Source organism: Zingiber officinale, chromosome 3A (genome assembly GCF_018446385.1).
Source record: "Zingiber officinale cultivar Zhangliang chromosome 3A, Zo_v1.1, whole genome shotgun sequence".
Classification (NCBI taxonomy): Eukaryota; Viridiplantae; Streptophyta; class Magnoliopsida; order Zingiberales; family Zingiberaceae; genus Zingiber; species Zingiber officinale.
Window position 1 is genome coordinate 1,740,453 of NC_055990.1, and position 13,698 is coordinate 1,754,150.

Sequence of the window (13,698 nt, forward strand, 5' to 3'; positions counted from 1 at the left end):
TCACCTAGTACTGAGTACTAAGATCTTCAATATGAGGACGACTGGCCTAAGGGTCGATCGAACTCGAGAGACTTAGTGATTCAGTCCACCTTGTATGTATGCGGTTAGCTGAAAATTAGATTAGGTTGAAGAGGTGGTCGGTCTACCACAAAGATGATCGGTCATATATTTGGCCGGAGTTAGGGCCCCAACTTTCCATGCTCGGAGTACAGCTCTCAGCATATGGACGCTCGACCAAATGACTGATCAGACCGTTGAGGTTAGTACCAATCGAGCACAATGCTGGTCGAGTTTATAGGGATCAACGTCTTCACTTCCTACGTAAGGTCGATATGCAAGGCAACTCAGTATGGGCCCAACCGAACTTCCAGATCCCATATTAGATAGGGGCAAACCTCCTAACATAAGAACAATCATTTCAAAGTACCGATCGGATCTCTCAGGACTCAATTTCTTATCCTTTAAAGGTAAATATCTTAGTATATGACCGGTCAGTCATAGAACCGGCCGAGCCTATGGGACTTGGTTCCCTGTTGCTTCAATATCAAATCTTCGTTATCACAATATACAACCTAGCGACATAGGGTCTAGCCGTCCTTATGGGACTCGACACCCTGATTACATATTGATCTACTAGTATAATAAACAGTTGGTCGACTAAATATCCATCCGAGATATATTCAAGGGGCAACATTGTCACAACAACTTATCAAAGAGTAACAATCATTTGTCAGAGATATTCTTTTATTACAAACATATGCATTCAAAGGAACCTTCTTCGAAGGTAACTATACATCTTCTGTTAGCCAACACATTAAGACAACATATTCCTTTAACCACATTATTAATGGTGCAAGTTATAAAAGCGGTGCCCATACGGGTAACGGAAGATTCTTTAGACAGTGACTGTGCATCTCCTAGGTTGCACATCTTCCTATACTCAACAACTTCTGACACTTGACATTCTATACCCCTCATAATTGTGGAGGTTATGAGAGGTGGTATATATAGGGGGTCCTCTTCGTTGACTAGGGACTCTCATATGACGCTTACACAAAAACACATAGTAACTACTCCTGACACCTGACATTCTATGCCCCTCATAATTATAGAGGTTATGAGAGGTGGTATATAAAGGGGGTTCTCTTCGTTGACTAGGGACGCTCATACGACGCTTACACAAAAACACATAGTAACTACTCATCTTCTCCATTTTTTCGAGGGATCTCTTTTCTGATTCTTGCTCTAACGTTTTGTTGACTTTCTTCTTTGGTGTGCGCGGAGAGGAAGGGAGCATTCAGATCCCCTTTTTTGCTCCAACTCATCAACTTTTTCTCCGATTCGAAGTCTTTTCCCAATCAATCACAGAGTCACCTACCCAACGCATTATCTTGGCAGCTTTTAGACATGATCATCACATATTATAACAGTTACATATTATAACAACTAATCATAACTGCTACAATAACGCCAAAAATAAAGAATAACATTGTAGCAACTATTCAGTAACTTTTATTTGATAACTTATATATATAACTACTCATAGCTACTATAATAACATTGAAACGGGGCAAGGTTGAGTTGACTAGTGTGAGATAGAGTTGCTACAATAGGGCAAGGGTTCAAATCTCGACAAAGCCGAAGAAAAAGCCCTCCCCTGCACTAGTCAACTATAGCTTCCCAATTTACCTTCTCATAGATGGACCGTGGACGTGGGGGCGGCCGTGTGAGGTCGCTGGGGTGGCAGATTTCATCTTTTTGCGATAATATAATAACATTGAAATGTCCCCTCAGGACAGTACAGTGGTTAAGATATGGAGTGTTATCAAATTAAGTTGAAACTCGGCGCGCCCGAGCATACCTTCTCCATGCCTTAGCCAATGCACTAATTAATGGTTAGTAGCCATCTATAATTTATCTCATTGGTATTAACCTAGGGATGAATTGATGAAAATGCTGGGATGAGCGTTTTGCCCCATAATAACATTGAAATACCATAGCGCATTTGTAAAATTATTTTCTCCAAATTGAAAACATGAGTGAACCAAGGGATACTGGGTTTCTGAATCACTCATCACGAGTACTTCCCAATTTACTTTGATGGGCGATAAATTTTTTTTTATAAAACCAGACCGATCACATAAGACTAGCTGAGTTTATGATTTTACAATAACATTGAAAAAAGCAGTATCCTCGAAATAAAAATATCTGATAGAGAAAAAGAGGCCAGATTTTGATGATTTACATAATTTGGGACACTCCTTTAATTTTTGCCCATTCACCTTTATCACATGAAACCAGGAAACCAAATTTTCAATAACAGCAACAAAATCTACCTCACATTTTCTCAGATACCGTGGAATCTTAACAAGCTTAGTTATTTGAAACTTCACCAGTTCAGATTTAGATTTCTGAACAATACTTTATTTGATAGAGTTAACTAAAAGAGAAGGTTATACTCCTTCAGTCCTCCAATTCGATGATTTTCACCACCGAATCATCACCGACTTTCTGGCAGACGACGACTCGGTCATGAGACTTGATCAAACCAGAAGCCTTTCCATGATCAAGAGCAACCTTCAGAACTGACTCGTTGGTCGCACTAGTTGACTCAGCCTGCAGTGGGAGACAATTCATTGCTTAGTATCAAACTATGGGCAAGACCATTTTATGCTTACTTGCACAAGAAGAAGGTCAACGACAAAAAAGTACCAAGGTTTGAATTTACAGAACAAAAACCACAAGAACAGAATTTAAAGAACATTAATTAAATTTAATATCAAATTAAATCACCAAAATCCCTAATTCTCTTCCCAAGTTCCCCCATGTCTCCATGTCACCGGATTCCACTGGTTTGAGGCTCCCTAGAATGTGTACAGTTCCACCATCCTCTAATCCTAAGGTGAAGTGATTTCCTTCACTGGTTCAATTGTCATTGAAAGAGTCACATGTAGGTCGAGATATCAGTGAGGCCATGGCAATTACGCTACCAAACAAGGAAAACACAAATGATCTTATTGTGAAAAACTTTGACACATCAGTATTCATCGATCATCCTTTCCAAACAACTCATGTGGCGCAATCAGAACCTACTTCCCAAGAGAGTCCATCATCCAATATTACAATGTCCAACAAGAGCATTCACATTTCCTCCAGCTCCAAGTTGCAACCAATGCCTCATTTCAGTCAGTTACCTCTTTGGTAGATACATCTACTACTTGTTTATTGATGATCTGGATTCTAGAATCAAAAACCTCTTAGCACATTTCAATCAACACTTGTTTATCATCTATCATGCCACCACCAATGTACTCTATCAACATCACAATTGCAAATAGGTCAGACTCATGGATTAAGGGCACTGGAAATTTCTCTTTCACCTTTGTAGTATTTATCTTATCTGTTTTCTATCGCTAAATTTCCACTAAGTTTATTATCAATTAGTACACTCATAAAATGCTTGACTTGTTCTATGACATAAGATGCAACTTTCATTTTCATCCAAGATGCGAGGATATGTAAAGTGATTAACGTATGACATAAGTTTTGCAGACTGTGCCAACTGAATGTGCCTTCATCATCCTCTATTTTTCTAGCGTCTCCATCACTTCATTAGATATATATTTGTCTTGGTTATCCTAGTTTCCAACATTAAAAAAACTGAACGATCTGATCCAAATGTATTGTTCCACTAGATTACGAAAAGTTTACATTAACTGACACAAGCAATCCTCTTGTATAGTTTGTGCTGATCATTGTCGATAAGTCTCATATCATGTCACTAGTTGACATACCATGGCACGCTAAGGCATGCAACAAGATGAATTCAAGCAATACTAGTTAACTTCTATAATTTATTCCTCTTAACTATTACTTAATCACTACAATTTTATGTTTTGTATATAGCAAGTGGCAGAAGAATGCATGTGTAACTTATATTAATTTATCCCAACATGCATTGAAGTAAATAAAAATAAGTAGAATTATTTTTAATTCAATTGCTAATATATATAGGTTGACTATTATAACAAAATTTAACCTAATTCATTATGGAAATCTTATCAAAATTCATCTTGGTGTGCTTTAGCACATGATAAAATGGGATGAATATTATAAAAAAATTTAATCCAATTGACTAATTAATTATAAATTATGCTAAAAAATATTAAAGTAATAAATCATCTGAATTTATGTCATCTTCTTCAATGCATGTCAAAGTTTGCTAAGTGTAAGCATAACACGGTACTTAAGTACCATTTCGGGTATAAAATGACTTTAATATTTTCCCCAAAGTTTTGTTTTGTTTTTTTTCTTATTCATCTATTTTATCCCATCACCTCCAATACTTTACTGATGTCATATGTCAGCAATCCAAGCTGGTATTGTAACCGTCTCGTTCTGGTCAACCACCAAAACTTGACTCGAATAAAATTTTAATCCTTGGTGTGCTTATCAATCACAATGATAATTTTGTTTGAAGAGTAATCTACCCATGCTTTCATAGCAATTAGCAACAAAGTGTAGCAATTCAAGTGGGGGATGCAAGCTCTCCCTATCTCTCTCTCCCTTTGCTACCATTCAAGCTGGGATGATTAAGAAATTGCTTAGATCAACCTAGATTTCTAAAATCACTCTAGGCTGATGTAACCAATTTCATCTTTTTTTCATTCTCAATTTGATTGGATTTGATACGATTTTAAACATGTATAGTATGTTGTATCTAATTACTAGATAATTTCAACAAATCTCTAGTTCTTTAAGCTTGTGTCAACCTCTGTAATATGCACAATTCCATTTAAAATACTGAATTAGCCTTCACCAATATCAATTCAAGTTAGGTGATAACCATGTACTACGCATATATACTAGTATATTTAAGAGCGGATGGATCCAAAAGATGTTGATTAGTGTTGGCTGCTGCTGAGAAACAAGATACATATGAAAAAAAGAGAATAGCATATTAGTATTTTGTTTGATATAAAAAGTGTTCTTGAACAGTCATAAACCTCTTATAAAGATTTTAGAATCCAATAAAATTAATCTTGTCTATTTATGATCTGGACAGACAAAACAATGAATAGAACAAATAGTACATTCAATAACAGAAACACTTACAGGATGGCGAGGGTCAGCAAGCATGGGGAAGAGGCCTCTAACTACGAGTGACTGTCTTGCCTGCCAATAATGTTTACTTTAATTAGCATAACTCATTTTTTGCATTACCAATAGTTAATGGACTGTACTAATGACTGACAAAAGTGATGAGTAATGGGAATAATTCGAAGAAAAAATATACTAATGATTACTGAAATGAAATGCAAATCTTAGCTATAGTCGCCGGAAACAATAAAACAGAATGAAACAAGATACTAATATTCACTAGAGCATATAAGATGATTAGCTGACCACTTACTTCAAAAGCACCACTGAAACTCCAGCGAAGTTGGTTTGTCTTGAGTCGAGGAACGACCACAGATAATACAGGCATTGTGGGCCTATACTTAGCAATCAACCTAAACAAACAATGAAAGGAACCACATGGATGTCAGGAATTTTCACAATGCACTGGTAAACACTATAATGATAAGTATTTTAAAGAATTTTACTAAATTAGCACCTTGCAGCTCTTCCAGATGAAGTGAAACAAACAATCACAGAAGCTTTAACTTTGATAGCAGCACGCACCTAAAGTTGATCAATACCAAACACTTTTATAATCCACTTTGTTCCAAATTTAGGACGAGTTCATTACTTTTATTAAAATCTAGATTTTTCCCTATTGATTATGAATATCCTCTTTACAATTAATTAAAATTGTTGTATTTGCTCCCAGGGCAATGGTGCAGCGGCAGTGCGCCTTTTCAGTTTTCAGGCATCTAAGGATTAGATCCCAGTCTCGGTGAATTAATGAATGAATTTCCCTTAATGGACGGTTGACCAAAGACCACTGGCTGATAGGCCGCTCGTTGCGAGCGTTTTCCAATTTAGCCGGTGGAAAACTTCCGTGCGCTCGCCAGTCACCCCAGGATTAGTCGACGTAAGCTGGATACCTGATGACAACTAAAACAAAAATTGTTATATTTGACGAAGACTTGTGTTGTTTAGGCTAGTTTGAGCATTGTTTGGGATGTCAAATTGAGTAAGAAACTCCTAGAAATAAGGATGTAATCGTAGGATGGGAAGAGATTGAGTTGGATTTGATTTGGGTTTTGAATTGAAATTGGTTGGACCATTATTGGGCTGAGTTCAGTTTAAGTTCAAGGAGTTTGAATTCGATTTGGTAGTAAAGGGATCAGGTTTAGTTGTTTGGGAGAGGATAACTTGTAGGAAAAAGGAATCACAACTGCCAATCCCTATCCATCTGCGCGAGAGATTGACTTGTTTTAGAAAAGGCGATGATCTCCTTATTTCCTACTCTCAAAATCCGAAAACTTGTTATCCAACTTACAAATCCTTGTCTCCATCAAATTCCCTGCTCTAACCGCTCCCACCTGCTACAATTTATGTGCCAACTACAGCAGCAAGGAATGCTGCAAGAAGACTGTTGTCCTCTTTTTTCCAACGCCCAAAAAATTGAGTTTAGACCTTTTCAAATCTTCTCAACCCTCCGGTGTGTAGCAATGACTTGTTTTTCTTTGATTTAGAATAGATTTAGGTCTCCTTAAAATTTTGCCCACTGCTTAGGATAGCCCCTTTGTTGTAGGTTTCCGAACCATTGGCTAGGGAAAAGATTGAGAATCAAACTTATTGTTTCCTTGTTATCTTTAATGAATTTACTTGCTGGGATTTCTGTATAAATTGCATAAAACCATGGTTTAGAAAGTAGATGACTTCTATTAAGTTAGTTTGATAAAAAGGAGAGTTTCCCAACTATCACGAGCATTTTTCACGCCAGTGAATTGATACTAGGGTCATTTTTAAGGTGGGTGATTTAGTGCTTATTCCTTTTCTCTGAGAATAAGCAAAAAAATTTTGATATCTTGATTGAATATGTAATTGATGTTCATTATTGTTAATTGGTGTTAAAATTATGATTTCTTAATCTTTAAGTGTTGAAAATAAAGAGAAAATCTTTGGAACATCTAACCATCCAACCTAAAGCTAAATTTGGATCAAAGAGAGGTTTAATATGGTGAAATAAGTATAACAAGTGCAAGATTTCATGATTCCTTTGCTTGTTGAAACTACATACTCTTGATAGTAGAACATCCTTTTAATACCAAAATGATGTTCTATACCCAAATGACTAAACTTGAGAGGAGAACATCCTTTTAATACATAGACAAAATAGATTACCACACTTGTTTGTATGAGATTAATAGGTGTGCAACATCCTAACTTAAACACTCTCCCTTGTGCCCATCATTACTCAAAGGTAATAGTCCTAGTTCTGTAGTTATCAAAACATATTGAGTTGGGTGGAGTTCGTTCCATCTCAAAATGACTAGTCACATAAGAGTGGCATCCTTTTATGGTCTGGAGCATCCAAGCTTCAATAAAAATGATGGATGATTGATTATTATAATATAGTTACTAGGTTAAATCATAATGTTATGATAATTTATATTAATTTTTATTTAGCATTTATCTATGTATGTTCTTCATTATACCAGCTAAGAATATTTGTTCTCACCCTCATTTCGTAAGCCTGTAGACTCATAGGTATAGCAGACTTGGAGATTGCATCATATTAGTTTATTTAGGTGTTGCTGAGAAATTTTTATTATAGAATTATGTAATTGCCTTTCTAAGTTGAATTTTTAGTTAGTGTGCGGTATTGTGCCTGGTTGTGATGCCTAGTTGTTTTTAGGGATAAATTGTTGAGACAATAGGGGTGTTGTTCCCTTCTTGAAAAAGGAAGGGATCCTCGGATCATAACATTTATTGCTTTATCAAATTGGATTGGGCAAATGAAACTAAGATCATACAGCTGATGAAGCAATAGACTCCAAGTGGCTCATTGGTTCCCCAACATAAGTCACAGTCTTCTTGAAGTACAAATCCTGGTTGAAAACTTTCTCTGCCTGCAAAAGTTATTTCTATGGTTAGAGCAATATAAAAGTAAGAGAAGAGGAAAGGATATTTAGGAAAGGATGAGAATCAATATACAGTAAACCACATGTTTGCTATATATGAAGGATACAGCAGAATCCAAGTTACCTGCTACTAAGATAACCTGATATTAAAATAACTGTCCTCATTGCCCTAACCCCGATTATCCTCTCTGCTGAGATTTAGCACTCAACCTCAACAATGTCTTATAAATTTCTACACAATCAGCTAACATGAAACTCCACTTTTCTGACTGTAACAAAGCACACACAGGAGAATCCTCCAGACTCATGATTACCAGAATCCTCAAGCTTCATGAACACCATAACTTAGCATTAAGTTTTATGTCATCTCAACAGAATAATGTTATTCATCCAGCTATCCCTTGTGCCATGAGCATCCAAAACATTTTCTTCCCATTGGCAAAATTTGAATAAACAAGCTTTCCATAATGAAATATATAAAAGTCACTCTGCATTAGTGGCAAGAGTTGAATATGTTGCCCATTTCCTGGTCAAGAAAATCTATTCAAGTGAAAAAAAAACATAAAATTTTGTATTGTACATGTCAATATGGAAGTTTCAAATAATTTGCATATGTAACCACTGCAGAAGTAGGTAAAGAAAGCATAAGAAAAAAGTTCACATGGAAAACATCTTAAGACATTCAATCTTTTCCATGCATTTTATTAGGAATACAAGGTACAGAAAGCTCACCTCATAACAAATTCTACCCACAGTGGAAATGGTCTCAACAGGATACAATCCTCGAAGAGTTTCAGCACCCAAAAGGATTGCATCACTTCCTGGGAAAAGTAGACAGTTGAAAGTTTAACAAAATAAAATAAGACACTGATGTATGCAGCATATAACAACAATAACACTTGTCCCATTGGAGTTGGACTATTTGAGATTGGCAAATGGATCAAATACATTAATCATGATATGTGAAATTGGAGATGTTAAAGATAGCAATATTGACTTTAAACAAGTTTCTCCATAGAAACAGAAAATACCATCGAGTATTGCATTGGCCACATCAGTTGCTTCAGCTCGTGTTGGTCTCAGATTGTCAGTCATGCTATCAACCACACGTGTGATGACTGCTGGTTTTCCAGCCATGTTACACTTATATACAGCAGCCTTTTGGAACAAAAATACCTATAGACAAAATTATGTGACTAAGTGATAAGTTATCAATCACATTAGCTGCAGCAGGAAAAAAAATCAAGTTAGAAAATCCTTGAAAGAAGAAAGGAAAATTTTTAACAAACACTCATCAATTGAACTCAGGCTTGGAAAATAGATATATGTTTACTATGCTTTAAAATGAGCGTTTATTTGCATCTTGTTTTATGCCAATGAGTATTTCAGCTGCATGGTTATTATGTCTTCATCAAAAAAGAGATGAAATAAAGTAATACTGGCCTTCTCAGGTGGGAGATCTATTCCAAGATTCCCACGAGAAAGAATAATTCCATCTGCTTCTTGCAGAATCTCATCAAAATGTGTAAGTCCCTGAAAAAAATTGAGCAGTGGAAACCATGACTATAAAGATTTAAAACAGATGTTTTCTATAGTCAATTCACATTTCAGCAAACCTCTATGCTCTCAATTTTGGCAAATATCTGAGTTTGGTAAAGATCACCTAATTTTGACAGGAAATTCCGGGCCTGCATGCAGTGGGAGCATAAGAAGTCATCTTTTGAACAATACTTAACAAACATACCTACCTTGTGAAATAACTATTGAAAGGACAAAGACAAGACAAGATACTTGTCAGACAGTTAAGCAGAACTAATGAGTATACATAAAATAACATACTTGTCGGACATCTTCCACATGCCTTGTATAAGACAATGATAGGAAATCAATTTTGTTTTGCACACCCCATGTACTTATAACCTGAAATGTAGATAACAACAAGATTTTAGCCAAATAAGTTTGAGACTTTTTTGAGGTAATACAGAAACAAAAAACAGTATCAACAAAGACAAAATTGATAACTAAAATAAAAAAATTGGGATTGTAAGAGGGACTAGGAAAAGAATGAAACGAAGGCTCAATGTAGTGTGGTTGATTGACAATAGAAAATGCATCATAAGGAATTCAAAATGATTATAAGATTTTAAGAAAACAACAAAAAGAATTGTAAAGACTGTCTCAACTAAAGGAGTACAGCTAGTGATGGTGTAATCTACAGAAAATTAGAAATGAGGATATTATGCAGCCAAAACAAATGATAGCAAATGATAAGACAGCTATGAACTGTAGATTCCATTTAAGTATCATGAAAACACATACCAAGAGGGGAAAATGTCAATAATAGCAACATTAGTTATATAGCAGAAGAAGTTTTTCTTGAAATCATAGTCTCAACAGCCATTTCCCCCATGGGAGCATATTCTCTCTTCTATAGATGCATCTTTTGTGGGAAAGATTCACTACTACTGCATATATAGTGAATCTATGATGCACGCTAAAGTTTATGAAGGAGAAACAACATGGTCAAGGGTTCTTAAAATCACATATTTAAGTTAACCATTAAGCTTAAAGAAAAGTTTTGATTGGTGTTACATCATGCAAAGTGTTGCTTACATTTTTGTCAGATTCAGTAAGTGTTGGCAAGTCAATTCGGATTTGGGATACATGGAGAGTGAACAATGACCCAGACAGAGTAGTAGAGTTCTTTATTATGCAGACTACATCTTCCCCTTTCAACTCAGCAACCTGCATTGATAAATTGTTACAGAAAAAGCTTGGTAATGCCTTGATAACTCAAAAAAGCTTAATAATAAAGTAAATTCTTACAGCTAGTTTTCTTTCAACATTCAAGATAAATTGTTTTAGGAAAAGTTAGTTTTTGAGTCACTCGCAAAAACCATACCTCTAACCAAACAGAAGTAGTTTCACTCCCAGTAAACAAGTATTGGCCAATAAATATTGTGTCTCCTGGCTTCACAGCCTGCAAATGCAAAAGAAGAATAAACTGAGTTCTAGATATTATAAAGTAATTCTATCTGCAACATCAGAATAGAAAATAGTTACATACAGCCCTTTGTTGGGTTTGAGGCTGCACCGGCTCTATTTAAACACTACCAAGAAACTGCTAATATGATCAAATATGGAAGCGAACCATAAGAAAAGCTACACTACAAATATTTTTTGGTCTAAAACCAGCTTGAATACCTTGATGAAGCTAACAATAACCTCCTCAAACAGAAGAAGATGGTGGTCAATACACAACAACATGAGTAAGAGAGAGATATAACATAACATCCACAAAAAAAAATGCTTATGATATGAGAGCAAGTATAAAAAAAAGAAGGCAAACCACTTCCTACACCATGTACAAAAAAACTCTCAATCGTCCCACACTCCACTCTCAATATCAATGGAGAAATACAACCCAGATTATCTCCATGAGTCCTGAGATTTTAAAACCTCTCCTTGATGAAAAACCTCCCTAACAAGATTTTTGGTCTACAATAGATGATGCATGATTAAGGTATTACAACACAATGCAGAAGACCCAGGTGAGATTACCCTTTAAATAAGGAGCTGGGATCAAATCTAAGTGGAAGAAGTCATGAAGAAACAAATCAGGGGAATCTGATTGTTGATGCAAAGTGATGTATACTATCATTAGAGACCTCTTGTGGATCTCACATTGGGGCATAGGTGTGAAGGCCTGGACCAAGTACAAACAAAGTCCTAGCCATCAAAAGAACAGATAAAAAAAATATAACCCAACATTGCACAAGTACCATTGGAATTCCTCAAACAATGCTCCCACCAAGAAATAAATGAAGTCACCTCAACTTTCTAGGTGCATGTTTACTAGCCTGACACAGTCATGTTTTAGGTTGCAAAATAGTGAGAGAAGCAAAAGGGTAGAAGATTGATCAAGAAATAGCATATTCGCATAGACAAGTATGTTTTTTTACAAGGATAGATATAAGAAGATAATGCTTGCCTTTGATAGATTTGTGAAGTTTATAGGCAACAACTCAGAAGTAGCTTCCTTCTCCTGATCTGGTGTCAAAACAACATACGCGTTTGCTTCAAGTGAAATGGCCTTCTCACTTTTGTTGACAACCTGCAACTCTGGACCCACTGTATCTAACATGACCTAGAACAAGAAAAATTTATGTTATTAAAGTCCAATCAACAAAAAAGAAACTAAGAACTGGAAAATGGTCGCTAGAGCCCTGATTTTGTGGATAACGTTGCCATGAGAAAAAGTGAAAAGGAGAATAAATGCCAGGTAGAAGCATAAATGGAGCCGTTATTAGAGTTATTTGTGTCCATGGTAGATGAACGCAAGTACGCACTCACAAGTTGAACATAAGTTAAGCTCAAACTCCAAGCAAAAGCAGTAGCGGAGAGAATTGATAGCAAGCAAACGAGTGAAACCTAAATCGAGTTCGAACTCCATAGAATAGACGAGAAAATAAAGGAAGGAAGAATATTAAAATAAAACAATGGTAGCAAGCAAGATGAACAACAATTTGCAACCTGAGAAAGTAGTCAAACAAGCGAAATATGAATAAAGCTCAAAACCATAGATCCAAGGAGAAAAACGAAAGAGAGAAAGAAAGAACATGAGTTAGCAATCAATGTTAGCGACAATTTTCAATTAAAAAAAAGGTAAATTTTGCTGAAACTCAGTAAGACTGATGGGGGACCAATGTATGAATATAGTAGGGAGCTGTGATAACACGACAAAGACGAGCAAGAAGAGAAAAGAACTTCGTCAACTTAAAGTGGCTGATAACCGAGACTACACTTACTGCACACAACTTTTGGGTGCTCCTGATAGCTGCCTTGAGATTGTCGAGAGTCTCCTGGTGATAGCCAGCGTCTCCCCAAGAGAAGTCAAAGCGTGCCACTGCCACCACATAATACCCAGTAAATCTCCCATCATCCACGAAAGAAAGCACCAATGACAACCCCGCTGCAGGAAAACAAGGCGTACCGGACATGCCAGCCTTGAGGCAGGCGGCGATCACCTCCACCGACCTGGATTTGGGGCCGAGCGTGCCCACGATCTTGGTCATTGCCGGGAAGAAACTCTGCAAAACGGCAATGTGGCCCAGAAATCAGAAGATCCAAATCGTCTGCTTCTCAACCAAGATCCAGTAGAAGAAACATACCGGCTTTGATGGCTCGAGGATCGAGGCCATCCTGATGGGTTCCTCGAGGAGAAGGTGAGTGGAATGCATTCTGAGAGCTGCCGAGAACAAAAAAGTGAGCGAATTGGAGATGGAGGAGAGACCGCTCGGAGTGGAAGTGGAAGCGGAAGCAGATCGCTACAGCACTACTCTAGTCTACTCCCCCAATTGATGCTCCATCGTCCTTTATTTTTCACGTTCTGTTATAATTGACCAGAGGCGGAAAGCGGTGGTTGGGTTGCCCGTGATACGGTCCGGTTTAACCAATCCCCAAAATGTGGGCCGTAGCCGTGCTAGGCCCAGCCCATACGAGATCTCTTTTGCCATCCGTTTCAAAATCTACGGTGACATTTGGTATGTGAGTATGGAAATAGGAAATTGAATTTATTCTCAAATTTTATTTTTGGTTGATAGTAATATAATTAAGATTTTGAAATAAAATTTAAAAATTTTGTATTAATGAAAGTCATCTC

The 13,698-nt window shown here is 36.6% G+C and overlaps 1 protein-coding gene across 1 annotated transcript; it reads right to left on the reverse strand.

The window, feature by feature from the left end:
- Window positions 1-2,175: 2,175 nt before the first annotated feature.
- LOC122050973 (pyruvate kinase 1, cytosolic-like) lies at window positions 2,176-13,430 on the reverse strand. The gene is made up of 16 exons (XM_042611855.1): window positions 13,208-13,430; window positions 13,030-13,126; window positions 12,845-12,942; window positions 12,028-12,183; window positions 10,939-11,016; window positions 10,650-10,781; window positions 9,876-9,956; window positions 9,653-9,724; window positions 9,480-9,569; window positions 9,068-9,212; window positions 8,769-8,857; window positions 7,929-8,024; window positions 5,618-5,685; window positions 5,414-5,513; window positions 5,116-5,175; window positions 2,176-2,616 (listed from the first exon to the last, which is right to left on the reverse strand). Exons 1-16 carry the CDS (start codon window positions 13,274-13,276, stop codon window positions 2,464-2,466), a joined length of 1,584 nt encoding a protein of 527 aa, XP_042467789.1. The 5' UTR covers window positions 13,277-13,430; the 3' UTR covers window positions 2,176-2,463.
- Window positions 13,431-13,698: the final 268 nt, after the last annotated feature.

Bases quoted from the DNA above. Each gene is read 5' to 3' on its own strand.
- LOC122050973 (XM_042611855.1), bottom strand. From the start codon at position 13,276: ATGCATTCCACTCACCTTCTCCTCGAGGAACCCATCAGGATGGCCTCG. The intron at 9,725-9,875 runs GTATGTTATTTT...CACTGCATGCAG, and splicing joins ATGTGGAAGATGTCCGACAA to GCCCGGAATTTCCTGTCAAA. The intron at 5,514-5,617 runs GTGCTAATTTAG...TTGTTTGTTTAG, and splicing joins TCATCTGGAAGAGCTGCAAG to GTTGATTGCTAAGTATAGGC.